The 14,980-nt window shown below is 41.5% G+C and overlaps 1 protein-coding gene across 3 annotated transcripts in view; it reads left to right on the top strand.

Annotated features, from left to right (window-relative positions):
• Nucleotides 1–14,980, top strand: part of glcci1a (glucocorticoid induced 1a) — a 37,434-nt gene that overhangs the window by 16,542 nt on the left and 5,912 nt on the right. For 2 of the 3 annotated variants that reach the window (XM_031279314.2, XM_031279312.2), the window contains 3 exons: nt 9,026–9,178; nt 13,479–13,631; nt 14,172–14,382. In XM_031279314.2, coding sequence (XP_031135174.1) covers nt 9,026–9,178; nt 13,479–13,631; nt 14,172–14,382 — 517 coding nt within the window. The remainder of the gene's footprint in view (nt 1–9,025; nt 9,179–13,478; nt 13,632–14,171; nt 14,383–14,980) is intronic. The other variant, XM_031279313.2, reaches the window with a different exon arrangement.

The raw sequence follows: 14,980 nt of genomic DNA, 5'->3' as shown, positions 1-14,980 counted from the left end.
AGAATTGAATTGGGACAAAAGCATATCCTCCCAGCCCTAATAGCTAATGTACATTTGTACATACATGTGTATCTTACATCACCACTACAGCAAGAAGACAAACTGCTTCACCCGCTTACTAACACTGTCAGCAGTTGGAGCAAAAATGACACTCCTTCTTGAAGTCATAACTCAGTCAAATCTGAACACATGTCCATTGAGAATAAACTTTTTTTAGAAATCATAGTTAAAAGACACTTATAACTGCAGAACTTGCATGAGAATCATCACGTTTTTAAGTCATCTTCAGTGTCAATGTGATCCATTGATAGTTGTCTGTACATCCATTGGTACACTGCAAACAGGAGCTGCTAATAGCTAATTCAACATACTATGCCACTAATGCTCAAGGTGTAGTCCAGTACGTAGCTCACTGAATTCATGGCAACATTATACTACCTGTTTACATCCCCCCATGGGGGAAACAACTTTTTACCTTTATTGTGTTTACCCCTATGCTGTTACGCTGTGTAACTATCACTATGGCTCTTCTTAGTCTTGGCATAGAGTTGGGAGCGATTCTTCTTTATCTATGTTCTCATCTCTTTGCATTGTTGCTGATGACGTGTTACGACATGTCTTTTGAGCAGCCGTTTGCTGATGTTATGATATCAGTTTAGTGTCTTTTGAGTGGTGACCTGATACTTACATGTGACATGAGGGGGCGTGTGTGCAATGCTTGACAAGCCAGATGCGCATGTTTGCATGGGAAATTCATGACGGAGGCTGATTGAGGAGATTGCTTGCAGCTAGAAGCAGTGGGAAACAGCCTCACGCTGACGGGTTGCAAACCAGACGCTACCACATGTAGAAACACTGAGAAAGACTGTTCCGACGATAAAGACTTTGCTTTGTTGTTGTCCCACAACCAGTCTTTTGTAAATACTAGAATTGGTTCGATACCATTTTTTGCTTACCGATTCTGATACATGAATTTGCGTATTGGCCGATACCGATTACTGATCAGATAACCAGTGTGTCATATCATTTATTATGTTTTATCAGCTGTATACTACTATCCCTGTATGAATATGATACGATTTCTATCATTGTTGCCGGCCTGGCTGAGGTTAAACTTTTTGTGAAACATGAACATCGTAGAACTTTCTTTTAGTATTCAGTTTGACGGTCAGTCATAACGGAAAAAGAACATAAATAATCTACTTTAAAGTAGATTTTCTTCTGGGCTGAATTACATGGTATCAGATCGGTGCGTAAACTCCAGTACTTTCCGAGACTGATACCAGCATTTTAGGCAGTATCAAAGGCTGTTCTGATACTGGTATCGGAACATCTCTAGTGAATACACCTTTTTAAAACCTAAACGAATGCAACGAGAAAGAGCTGGGGCTGGCCATGCCCAGAGAGAGACGACGCCGGAGCAGCTCACGGGGGAGCTGGTCGCTGTCAACTGAAGGAGGGTACCAAGGCCAGCAGCCGTCTTTCCGACCGTGGTCTATATCCACGACGTTCTACTTCTGGGATTGCTCCGGTGCCGCTGGAAATTCCGCCGGATGTCACGCTTTTCGGCCGGATATCCGTCCCCTTCCTCTTCCTTTGTGTTGGCGTTCTAACCTCCGGTGGATTTGTGAGGACTATGGTTAACTGCTCCTCAGATCTCTGCAGGGTAAATCCAGACAGCTAGTTAGACTATCTGTCCAATCTGAGTTTTCTCTTGCACGACTAAAACTACTTTTAAAAATTTAAAAAAAACAAGTTCCTTTACCGAGCTTAGCCCCGCCCAAGACGATTGTAATTTGTTTAAAGAAATGCCAATAAAGAAGAGCAGGTTTTCCTCCCATCCCAGAATGCTGTGTGGACCAGCCAGACCCTCCTCCGCAGTGCTATGGAGGAAGGTCTGGCAAAGCGAGACTATTCCGACCATTCTGAGGCCTTCCGACCATGCAGTTTCTGCGTGAGTTGATCTGACGCTGCACAGCACCTTTTAGAAGTAGGGAAGACGTGCACTCACCCAGGCTAGTTGGTCTCATCCTCATGTTAAACGCAACAAGTAGGGAAAACGAGCCCTGTTAGCTTAGCCGGTCGTAACACATGACACCCTTGACTAAATATGGTAAATTCTATCAGACCTACCGAAGTTTTGTATATGGCAGAAGAGACGAAACCGTAGTGAATGAACTTAAGGCTGTACAATCTCACTAGTTTGGTATACGTCTATATGGTGCTGATGGTTTACAGCAGCGACAGACAGCCTCTGAAGCTGCACCCGGCGGGGCACTATCTGCCCCTCTCAGCTCCACCCTGCTGATACGCTGCAGCAGCAGGGAGGTGGCAGATAACGCTATCTCACTCTTAACTACCCACTTCCCCTCTTTGCAATGGCCATAACCCCGCTGCAATTTATGGTCAGCCAAGTCCCAGCTGGCTCCTCTCCGCCTCCTGCAGCAAAGGAAACAATAAGGACCAGCCCGGATGACAGCTCAGCCCTCACTAATGTGTGCACAGGCACGTTACTGAGTTACAGGGCTGCAGAGAAGCAGCGCTGACACAGATTCCACAGATGTCAATAGACAAGCTATAGGGAGGAAGAGGAGAGGGCACAGACCTGAGCAGTTCAGCTGCTTAAAAGAACTGCAGAAATATTAGCATGGATATTAGAGTGCATAATCTGACTTATCTGTTTAATCCAGTCTGGATCTGAGTCACAGTATGCCAGAGTAGGTGTGTCTTTGTTTAGTCAAAGCAAACCTTGTCTTAGTCAATGCAAACACTAACTTTAGTTGTCAGGGTTAGGGTTCTCCTGTCATAGTTGGGTTAAACTGATGTTGAAATAGTAACACCGAATGGCTCTGCTGGGTATGCTTATGTTAGTCGAAACACTAATACCACTCCTGTCTAATAGTGTGTTTGATTTACCTCAAAGGTCGAAAACCGGAGCTGGGAATGCCGTCACACCCGAGTGGACCACATTCCATTAAACTACGTCGGATTCCATTGTGGGGTTAGCTCTAGCCAGGTTAGCCATTGTTAGCAATACCAATTGATAAAAACGCATTAGGCTGTTTTTTGCTCATACAAACACTGTAGCAACATGTGCACAGATAGAAGTTGGACTGTACTTTGTGTACGACTGATTTAATGATACACAAATAAGGCAGAAGTGCTATTCAATTCAATTTTAGTTATAGTATCAAATCATAACAAGAGTTATCTCAAAACACTTTACAGATAGAGTAGGTCTAGACCACACTCTATAATTTACAAAGACTCAACAATTCCAGTAATTCCCCCAATAATGTTAATAAATGGTATATTACTACAGCTTTCACTACTGTTGATGCACGGAGCAACCATGTTTGATTTTGAGGTCGGCTTGCTCGGGGTACTGTGAGGTTCTCCGACTTCCCAACTCTGAAAAATGACTTCAGGGGCCGTGTTTCCGAGTACAAATGGAACGCACCATTACTTGAGTCGTCTGTTATGTCATAGTTGTGTTAAAACTGATGGTGAAATAGTAACACAGAGTACACCAGTGATTCCAAAAACCACGGGTCCTGGAGGGAGTTCCAGGGGTTCCCCAGCATCCTAAGTAACACAATGACATTTGATCATGGGTTTTATTCAAATTCTGTAATAAAACATCTAAATTAGATGGGGGACCCTGGGACGAAATCTTATCAAATGGGGGTCCGTGGTGTAATTCAGGTCAGTTTAGGGGTCCTTGATATGAAAAAGTTTGGGAACCACTGCTACACTGTTCAGCCCTCTCGGCTTTGGTGGTGACATCAAGCTCGTCCATCTGGTGACCCACAATGCTCTTTAACTTATGGGAAATGGTGTTTGATAAAGGATGCTAACAACAGAAATATTAAACGACACACACACACACACACACACACACACTCACACACCCACACACTCTGTTTATGATTATGTTTTAGGGGTGGGGTTTTTATTCATTATTGAATTGTATTTATTTTGTCAGTCTTATTTTTAAGTATGAGGCTTTCTGCCTTCTGTTACTGTAGTTAGTGTTTTTTATAGTGTATGTAGAAAAATAATCTAAGCTGAAAGGGTCATTAATTAACCAATTAGGTTAATCTTCTCTCAGTGAATGGAACTGGCTCAGATTTCACCACCTGCCCTCATTGTGAAACGTTGGTCATGTGATAACAATATATAGTTATATTGTGGTTATATGAAAAAGACATCTTTTCCATTGAATCGATTGATTGTATAAAATGTCACCTAACTGAAAAATGCCCATCACAAGTTCTCAAAGACCTAGTCTATATCCACGAAGTTCCACTTCCGGGATTGCTCTCGATCTGCCAGAAATCTGCCGGATGTCACTCTTTTTGGTTGTGTTGGCGTTCTAACCTCTGGTGGATTTGTGAGGACTATGGTTAACTGCTCCTCAGATCTCTGCAGGGTAAATCCAGACAGCTAGCTAGACTATCTGTCCAATCTGAGTTTTCTGTTGCACGACTAAAACTACTTTTGAACGTACACATGTTCCATCAAAACAAGTTCCTTCCCGAGACTATTTTGCAGAGGCACCGTGGCTCTGTCCAGCACTTAGCACCGCCCATGACGATTGTGATTGGTTTAAAGAAATGCCAATAAACCAGAGCACGTTTTTTCTCCCATTCAGGAATGCTGTGTGGACTAGCCAGACCTTCCTCCACAGCGTTGTGGAGGAAGGTCTGGCAAAGTGAGATGTATCAAAGACCAAGGGGACATCTTCAAAACCCTTGTTTTGTCCGAAGCGCTGATACTGAACTGATTTTCAGTTGCATCTTTCTGATTTTTAGCAGAACCTATTTGTGTGTTTAACTAATCCATAGTGTTGCTATGTAAAATATTGAGCTGCAGTGTAATGTCAGAGCTCCAGCAGTGTGTGTTATACAGACAGGCACTCCACTGTATGTTGCAGAAAACCTGAGAAGTGTAGTGCCTGAGTGAAAAAGGAGACCAAAACTTGCAGGACTGCACTGTGTAACTTGTTCAGTGGCCCAAATTTAGGGATCACATAACAGCCAGTTTCAGACAGAGCCTGCATTGTGTGCACATGTGTTGTGTTGCCACAGTCAAGAAGGCCAGTGTCACAACTGTGTGAGGGAGGGAACATGTATGGACATGTCCTAAAGGGCTGGGAATCACCCACACACACACACACACACACACCCCCCACTATCTGTATATATATATATATATATATATATATATATATATATATATATATATATATATATATATATATATATATATATATATATATATATATAAAAACTGTGAAGGTTTTTGTTGAAAAAACCTGTCTCTGACTGTGCAGGTGATGCACTGGGAACAGTGACATCTGGTGGACTTGTATTGGGTCAAAGGAATGCATCTCCATTTTGTAGCTTTACTTCCTATTGAGAAAAAGGAGGAAGACAATCAGGATGCCCCTGCAAAGCAGACATTTTGATTTGTCTACTAATAACATTATCAATTGTTGCAATGCATGTCATAATTGCTGTAGTCTAGGGCTGCAGCTATCGATTATTTTAGTAATCGAGTATTCTATTGATTATTCCATCGATTAATCGAGTAATCGGATAAGAAATACTTTTGTTTTATTGAAGAGCAATAATATACAATAGTTTGGTTTAATTTTCAGGAAAAAAGCTACATGTTTATTGCCTACATTGCTTACAATATCATCTCTCAAAAAAACTAAACATTAAGTGCATTTAAGTGCCATATTACATTGTTTTTAAAGAAAACATTTTCTGAAATGCAATAACAACCTCCAACTAAGGCCTACATTAAACATACATAAACATGACCTTAAGTTGTGCAAAACTACAAGTTTCAACCTGAGACTGATCTGTATATAGGCCTATATGTAAATATTAGTTATACTCAACCTACTTTCATTTATATATTTGATTACAATGTCACACAGCTCTGTTACACTCATGCTAGTAGATCGTTGATCAGCTGTTTCTCCGTGAAGAGAGAGAGGGAGAGAGAGAGTGGTGCTCAACAATCAGCTGTTTTTCCGTTTTTGGTAGTTGGTGTGATTGGTGTAGTTTCATCGTCCATACGACTCTGTGATTTACTTTTGTCGGGTCCGCTTCCTGGAATGGATGATTAAGTTAGACTCAATGTTTTCTGTTGAGATGCTGAAGCATTGACGTTGTGATATTATTGTGGTAAGCTAGTTCGGTTTTGCAGTAGACACACTCTACAGAGTTTTCGTTTTAATTACGTTTGAACTGATTCCAAACTTTGGACACTTTCTGTCGTTTTCCCCAGCCTGTCTCTTCTAGCCCCTCACTATTTACGCTCTCTTTCTTCATTTTGTAATCTGCACCGTAAATCTTCACATCACATGCCCGGTGTGCGACCGTAATAATCATCCGTGCGGAAACACAGTGAGCGATACAACGTTGGTAACATTGATTAAACGAAGCTTCGAGGCAAATCATTTTGCATCAAGGTTTTTTAGTAATCAAATTATTCAAGTTACTTGAGGAATCGTTTCAGCCCTGCTTTAGTCTGGCATTGCCAGCTCCATCTCCACAGCGCTGTGGAGTAAGGTCTGGCTACACCCCACATACATAATGGGATAGGGGATAGCTTTTCTGTTTGACAAACAAGATACAAGCACAGCAGAACACAACAAAGTAACCCCCCACAGACAAGGGAAAAACAACAACCATAGACTAACAAATAAGTAGCTAAATAAAAAGAAAATCTTGTAACAGAGTATATTTGTTCAACCTTTATTTATCATCGAGAGATCATTGAGGCGTGACCCTCATTTACAATGTCATCAACTCATTATTACAGACACAAATACAGAACAACAACACAGAAAGTACAATCATAAGAATTTGAATAAGATTTTGATAAATACATTAGGATAATAGGGATGCAAAAAAAAATACAATTATCTAAAGCAGTTACAAGTAGAAGGTTGCAGGTTTACAACCAAATTTCAAAATTGTCCAAAATGCACAATTGAGTTAATTTTAAGAAAGTGCTGTAATTTTTTCCAGGAGTCAGGGGCACTAAAACTAAAGGCAGTTTTTCCAAGTTCAGACCGAGCTCATGAAGTAAAAGCCAGTCAGCAGAGCAAGTCTGATAATGTCCCTGAGTAACAGAGAAGTTGTGTAAGGTAAGATGGCAGTTTTCCAATAAGATCCTTATACATAAAGAGATACCAGTGTCTTTCTTGGAGAAAAGACCACCCAACACTTACATATAAAATACAATGATTTGTACCATGGCCATGACCAGGAATCTTAAGGCAGAGTGATAGACTGAGTCCAGAGATTTAAGAGTTGAAAATGATGCATGTCTATAAATTACATCACCATAGTGTAAGACAGACATGAAAACTGCCTCAACAACCCTTTTCCTGCAAAACATGGGAACGTTTTTGTTTCTGTGAGTCTGCATAAAAGATTATCAATGTGAAATTTGAAGAAGAGCTTTTCATCAATCCAGATGCCAAGATATTTATATTCAGTGACTCTCAACTGGAGGTCTGTTCATAGTGGAATATTAAGGTTAGAATAATCTATAGCTCTGGCTCTGGAAAACAAAAGCATAAACTTTGTTTTATCAGTGTTTAGACAAGTCTTAGGTCTTTAAGAGCCTCTTGCAGAATATCAAAGGACCGTTGTAAGTTTTCAGTTGCTAGATGAACAGAATCAGCAACATGATACAGCACTATGTCATCCGCATACAGATGGGCATTTACCAAAAATGATTGTTACTGGCCGACCCTTCCCCTTTAAGACAGGTGGCCATGTGGGCAACGTGTGTATGTGACGTAACTTTAGTCTGACGGAGTTTGTTATGGGAAGTGATGCAACCTCTGCAAAAGCAGATGCGCATATATATATATATATATATATATATATATATATATATATATATATATATATATACACACACACACACATATGAACAAAAACAGGTCCAAATAAAATATGGTGTAGCTTAAGTGCAACATGGAGCTTGAAGATGTAAAGAAAAAAAGAAAAACAGGAGAATTAACTTTGAGCAAGTTTGGAGGAAAGTCAGAGGTATGGAACCTTTTTAAACAAGTCATGGGCAGTGACAACATATGTGTTGGCTTTGTCGAGTGCATTAAGTGCGGCAAACAGGGACGATGAACAGACACATGAAGCAGGCTTGCCATGGCAGAAAAGATGATAGTCATCCTTCAATGTCTTCTTTTGTTACTTCTCCAAGCATACCCCTGAGGGCGAGGCAAGCCCTCACAGAAGAAATGCGTTGAGGTTTTTATTTTTTTAGTTTCTTCATTCGGATCCATTCCGTTCTGAATAAACAAACAATGCAGTTTACATGCTTCGTCCTTGTTGCAATATTCATTAAGATAATTCTAAACAGATTTCTGTAGTTCAAACAACTCAGAATTGTATTTGAGAACGTCAGTTATAACGGCCCACGTATTAAAAAAAATGTTGGGTTTAAATCGGGCTTGGGCTCATAATTACAGTTAATGTGTCGGGCTGGGCCGGGCTGGGCTCGGACACAACGTGCACGGGCTCAGGTAGGGTCGGGTCGGGCTTGATTTTTTTGGGCCCAATCTAAGCTTCAGCAATAATCATGCCATATTAATTTTTTTTTATTTATTATTTTAATATTTTTCAATGAAAATGAGAATATTGATACAAAAAATGATCATTCCCAATTTCGTGAATCATATCGTAATCACAATATCAGTCAAAACAATCGCAATTAGATATTTTCCTCATATGGTGCAGCCCTACTTCCCGGACCACTGTCATTACATTCTCAGTATAAAAGAGCCAGTGTTTTTGATAGGAGCAGCAGCTGCTAGCACAGTTGCAGAGATCACACAGCAGCATGACTGTGAACACAACGTCTGATGCTGCAGGAAACATTTTTATTTTAGAGCTATGTATGGACCTGCCTGCTTAATGTTTATGTCTCTCTTCCGTCTTCTGTCTCCTCCTGCTCTCCTGTGTGATTCCGGCAGATTGCGAAGCTCCGGCATCAGCTCCATCGCAGTAAACAAGGGGGACGCCACAGTAAAGACAAGGAGCGACTGTCCCCCCTGCAGTGCAACACCATCACCTACACCGCCCTCACCAGCACTACCAACCACACCTCCACAGCCAGCCACGTTCAGGTAATGTTCTTCAAATAAACTGATTTGTAAATATTGCAAAATACACCCATAGTAGAAGACATGTATCTGTAGAAAGTAGCATCAATTTAAGGGAGTCTGGTATGTGTGCACTAGGGGTGGGGGGGAAAAAATTGTGATTTAAAAAAAAAAAAAAAAATGTATCAAAGATATTTTTGTTTTATACGGTACCGCTGACGGCGACTACATCATATCCGTTTTCTGAAAGCAGAAAATCCATGTTATGTTCTTCTTTACAAATGAAATAAATGTCAGACTAGTCTATATCCTTCGCGTTCCACTTCCGGGATTGCTCTGGTGCTGCAGGAAATTACATCGAAAGCATGTATTTTCCGTCTCATTCCTCTTTCTTTGTGTTGGTGTTCTAACCTCTGGTGGATTTGTGAGGACTATGGTTAACTGCTCCTCAGATCTCTGCAGGGTAAATCCAGACAGCTAGCTAGACTATCTGTCCAATCTGAGTTTTCTCTCGCACAACTATTTTGCAGCGGCTCTGTGCGGAGTTTAGCACCGCCCATGACGATTGTGATTGGTTTAAAGAAATGCCATTAAACCAGAGCATGTTTTCCTCCCATCCCCGAATGCTGTGTGGACTAGCCAGACCTTCAGTGCGCTTTGGAGGAGGGTCTGGCAAAGCGAGACTAATGTCAGACTGACTGACTGACATGTTAAAGGTCCTATGACTTGCTTTTTGGATGCTTTTATCTGAAGTCTCTTTTATATAGGCCTTAGTGGTCCCCTAATACTGTATCTGAAGTCTCTTTTATATAGGGGAGCAAGGTGGAGGTTGGGGGTGTGGCCTTGACCAACTGCCATGATGTCTCTCTTTCTCATGGGCGGGCCAAATTCTCTGGGCGGGCAAAGCAGAGAAAGGGGAGATAACCTTTCTCCTTATGACATCATAAGGAGGAGATTCCAGATTGGCCCATCTGAGCTTTCATTTTCTCAAAGGCAGAGCAGGATACCCAGGGCTCGGTTTACACCTATCACCATTTCTAGCCGCTGGGGGAACACATATTAATGTTAAAAAACCTCATAAAGTGAAATTTTCATGCCATGGGACATTTAAAGAAGAAAACTCATTCCAACTCTGGTGCGGACCAAAAACGGAGGTCTCTGTTAACTAGAGTTCAGTTCACTTTAGGTGAGAATGCAAGTTTTTATAGCCTAAAACCCTTTCTGATATTCCATTATATCCTTCATACTTTTGCCAGTGTGTTCATGAAGTTGGTGTTAAATTCCATTCTAAATGGTATTAAAGAGGTCTTAAAAAGTCTTAAATTTAACTTGTGGAAACCTGGGGGTACTTTGGATTCCACCCTGTGGTCCTTTGCTGAATGTCGTCCCCCCTCTCTCTCCCCCCTTTCCTGTCTTAAAAAGAGAGAAAAAACAGCATGCCTGTCGGGTTCTTGTCAGACTCGGTTCCTACTCTCTGGTTCAGACAGAAACATACAGCCTGAGCCGCAGTTCACTCTCACTGTGTAGAGCTGGAACAGTTCCAAATGTTGCTGTTCAATTAATTGTCTCAGAAATAATTGCAATCAACAATATAATCTCTTTCAGTCAAATTTTAAAATATTTAATTATTTATTTCTTTTTTAACAAATCTTTGAATTATATCACTATCATGTGACCCAAATAATATAAAAACACAAGTACGCAGCCTATGACGTAAAAAATGGCTCTTTATAATCATAAAACATTTTTTCTAAATGTATCTTCCCCTTGTCATTTTTGTTGCTATGAACATGTTTAGGGTCAGGTGAAATAATAATACAAATATATAGTCCTCTGAAAGAAAAAAAGGTGAAGGGTGGTGATAGTTATTTAATCAACTTATGTAATTATAATTTGGCAAATCTAAACAAAATCAACAATTACCATCAACAGTCATACCCCTTAGCACCTTAGCTAATGTTAGTCATTGCGGTTATTAAAAGAAACCACGATAATATAAAAAAACCAGCACAATAAGACCACTATGTAGTAGTAGTCCCAGGCCTACTCCCATGCTCTGGTTCCACCGGCTCCATCATCCTCGCTGCCACGTGGCTTGCTGTTTGGCGACATCTGCTGTTGTGAATGTATATCGGCATTTTAAAGTCTCGACCTCGGAAATAAGAGGTTTTTCAGACATATTTCAAGGGGAAAAAAACCTAATAGGCAGGCTTATCGACTCTAGAGACTGGAAGCGAGGAGGCCCTGTTGCTTTCTAGACGATATATTTATTTATTGGGCAGTTGTTGCAGAATGTATTATGAATTGTATAAAAATCTTAATCAGTCAACAGTGATAATCCACTAGTAACTTCCGAAATGTGTTTTATAACAAGAATATGATAAAAACCAGCCAAAGCGCTGTTCCCTCTAGTGTATTTCCTGTCTGTCGTTACCGTTGATGGCCACACATCTCTGTCTGCTCTCTATTCTGCAAACTCCTGTAAAGTTACATTTTGAGAGACTAAAGGCCAATTTATGCTTCTGCGTTAAATTGACACGTGGGTACGTACGTAGGTATGTGGAAATACGGATCCTACGCCGTAGCATGACGTGCACCTCTCAAAAAATATAACTACACCTCGAGGCGACGCAGACCACAACAACTGTGATTGGTCCGTTTGGCCGTTGCTTGGTGGCGTTGTATTTCCCCCGACTCATTTCCTGGTTCTCCTTCTCCATAAACAAGATGAAATCAAGGAGAGGGTTAACTTCTCCTGCTCCAGATTTACCACCGTGGTCAGAAAGAACAGGGGAGACACTTTGTTTCTCACTATGACTCTAGAGTCGGGACTCACTCCTAAGCTAATCACCGTCACTCTCTCTACCACACACACACACACACATGCCAGACCTGCTATTCTGTTAAAGAGATCAACACACACCAATGCACAAGTATAAACTTCAGGCCGTTTATGTACGCTACGGAGAAAGCTCGCAGTGGAGCCTCAGCAGGACCATAAATCCCATTTAAGGCTGCGTTCACACACTCAGGCGCTCATCACATGGTCTGGCAAAAATGCAGGTCTTTCCATTCATTTTGAATGGTGGTAGTGCGTTTAGGCGTCTACAAAAGTCAACCAAAGTTAAAAAGGTCAAAGGTGACGCCAAATCCTCCAGCGCGTGACGCCGCAGAGGGGAGCTGGAAAACAACGCAGCGGCACACCGTCCTGAGGCGGTGAGAGAGTCCCGTACAGGAAACAGGAAACATCACTGTCTCTATCGCTGCCACAAGAAAGTTTAAAACTCTGAGGGACAAAAAAGCTAGCACTGAACTGCCCAGGAGTTTGTGTAACAGCTAAATGTTTCCTCAGTCCCTCCATCTCTTTTCTTTCTCTTTTTCTCGGTGAAATGAAGCTGCTTTCAAGTGCGGCCAGAAATGTTAAAATCTCTAAACGTTCTGACGGAAAACAGTTTCTCAAAACAATTTCTCAAAGTTGGAAACACACTGAGACAACACTGTCATCTGAAGGCTCTTTTGTGATCAGTCTTCATTGCTCTTGCTGCATCTTATCTATTCTGGTGTTTATGTTTTGCCACACAAAAATGTGTCACTCTGACAGAGTGACAGGGAAGCTGTGGTAGAAAGAACTCTTTTCAGCCGGATGTCTTTGTGTTGGCGTTCTAACCTCTGGTGGATTTGTGAGGACTATGGTTAACTGCTCCTCAGATCTCTGCAGGGTAAATCCAGACAGCTAGCTAGACTATCTGTCCAAACTGAGTTTTCTGTTGCACGACTAAAACTACTTTTGAACATACACGTTCCACCAAAACAAGTTCCTTCCTGAGACTATTTAGCAGAGGCACCGTGGCTCCGTCCGGCGCTTAGCACCACCCAAGACGATTGTGATTGGTTTAAAGAAATGGCAATAAACCAGAGCAGATTTTTCTCCCATCCAGGAATGCTGTGAGGACTAGCCAGACCCTCCTCCGCAGCGCTGTGGAGGAAGGTCTGGCAATGTGAGACTCTAGTATTAGTATCCAGTGTATTGCATGGAATGGGTGCATTCCATGGTCTTAACACAACATGAGAATTATGTGACGTATGAAGCCATTCTTTAAAAATTAGGACGAGATTCAGGTGGAGATGTTTGAATCCGTCCTCATTTGCTTTATTCCAGCCCCTTACTCATACATACATTCTACAGTGTATTCACTGCTATAAATACAACACCTCACATTGTATCAGAATTGGCAACAGTTCATATACCAAAAGCCTTGGCCAGGTGGAAAGGAGGACACACTTTTTCCTAATCAAACACCCTGTATCTGTGTGTGTTCTGCAGCAGTTTTCCATGTCGAAGTCCGCCCAGATGCCGCTGTCCAACATCACAGTGCCAAAGCCTTCCATCTCCAGGGTGCCCAGCAGCATGGAGGGCATCAACCACGAGCTGGAGAAGGTCTTCATCAAAGACAACGGAGAGAAGGAGGAGCTCAAGGTGGGGCTCCGCTTCATTTCAGTTCATACGTTTGTTAACCCAGAGTATCAGTAAACCTGTGTGTTACTCTGACACAGAATTCAGATATTTTTTTTTTGCGACAATTTTTTAAATTGATTATTTTCCCTGGAATCGATTTTCTTTTACTAATAATTCACTAAATATTTTCTGTTTCTACGGTACCGCCGACAGCGACTACATCATATCCGTTTCCAGCAAAACAGAGCGAAAGCTGAAAATCCATGTTATGTACTTCTTTACAAATGAAATAAATAGTTATTAAGAACGTTTCATGATATATTGTCTCTAGAAGTGTATTATTCAACTTTTGTTTTTGTTAAAGAAGGAAAAGAAAATCGCAATACTCAATACTATCGCAATATAAATCGAATCGGATCGTGAAAGAATTGAATCAGGACAAAAGCATATTGTCCCAGCCCTAGCGTGCAGTAGTCTCACAAATGGGGGGGGTTTGGCTTTGACATTGCAATCATGAATCCTGTTCTTGTTCCGTGCTGTCTCTCCTGTCGGACTCTGCAGTCCCTGGAGGTTCCCGATGGGCGGCGGGCCCCCTTCCCTCCCCAGCAGCGCAGCAGCAGCACCCGCAGCGTGGACACCCAGACTCCCTCAGCCCCCGGCCGGTCCAGCAGCTGCTCCAGCCTGTCGCCCTGCCCCTCGCCGGCCTGCCCACCAGGATCACACGACGGCAGTCCTTACTCCACAGAGGATCTACTGTACGACCGGGATAAAGGTACAGAACATCATTTTAGCCCTTATTCCGAAAAAGTCAATATTCAGACTAAGCTGTTTACATGGCTAATGAGAGGAACTGTTGGTTGGTTGGTTTGTGTACAACAACCATAGCAACGCATAGAGCTGACCGTAAGCCGTAAACAGGCAAGAGGCTGTAAGCTGTCGCAAACTGCAGTAAGAAACCCTGATTGAGACGCATATTTTGAATGCGCTGTATAAATGTCCAAAAAATGCTTTTAAAACCCAAATAATACCGTAATATCCCACATGTCCTATTCAGAAAATAATAATAATTTTAAAAAATGCTAAATTTGGAAAAAGGCCTTATTCAGAATACCCAAACTGAATGGGCTGTTTGCATGACCTGAATCAAATTCGGAATACTGTCATATTAGGAATAATGGGGGAATATTAGTGTGCATGTAAAAATACTCATTGACATGATGGGCAAGTAAATGGGTCACTGGGTTCATGTTGTGAGACCAGTCCAGTTATAACCATGTTTCTGGTGGATCCCTGAAAAAAAGCATTTTTAGAAAGGGATGCATTAACTTAAATCAAGTGTAGACTGAATATATAGTCTTTCCATGTTATAT

This window comes from Sander lucioperca, chromosome 16 (genome assembly GCF_008315115.2).
Source record: "Sander lucioperca isolate FBNREF2018 chromosome 16, SLUC_FBN_1.2, whole genome shotgun sequence".
NCBI lineage: Eukaryota > Metazoa > Chordata > Actinopteri > Perciformes > Percidae > Sander > Sander lucioperca.
Note: the sequence above shows the minus strand (reverse complement) of the source record. Positions and strands in the feature narration are given on the sequence as shown.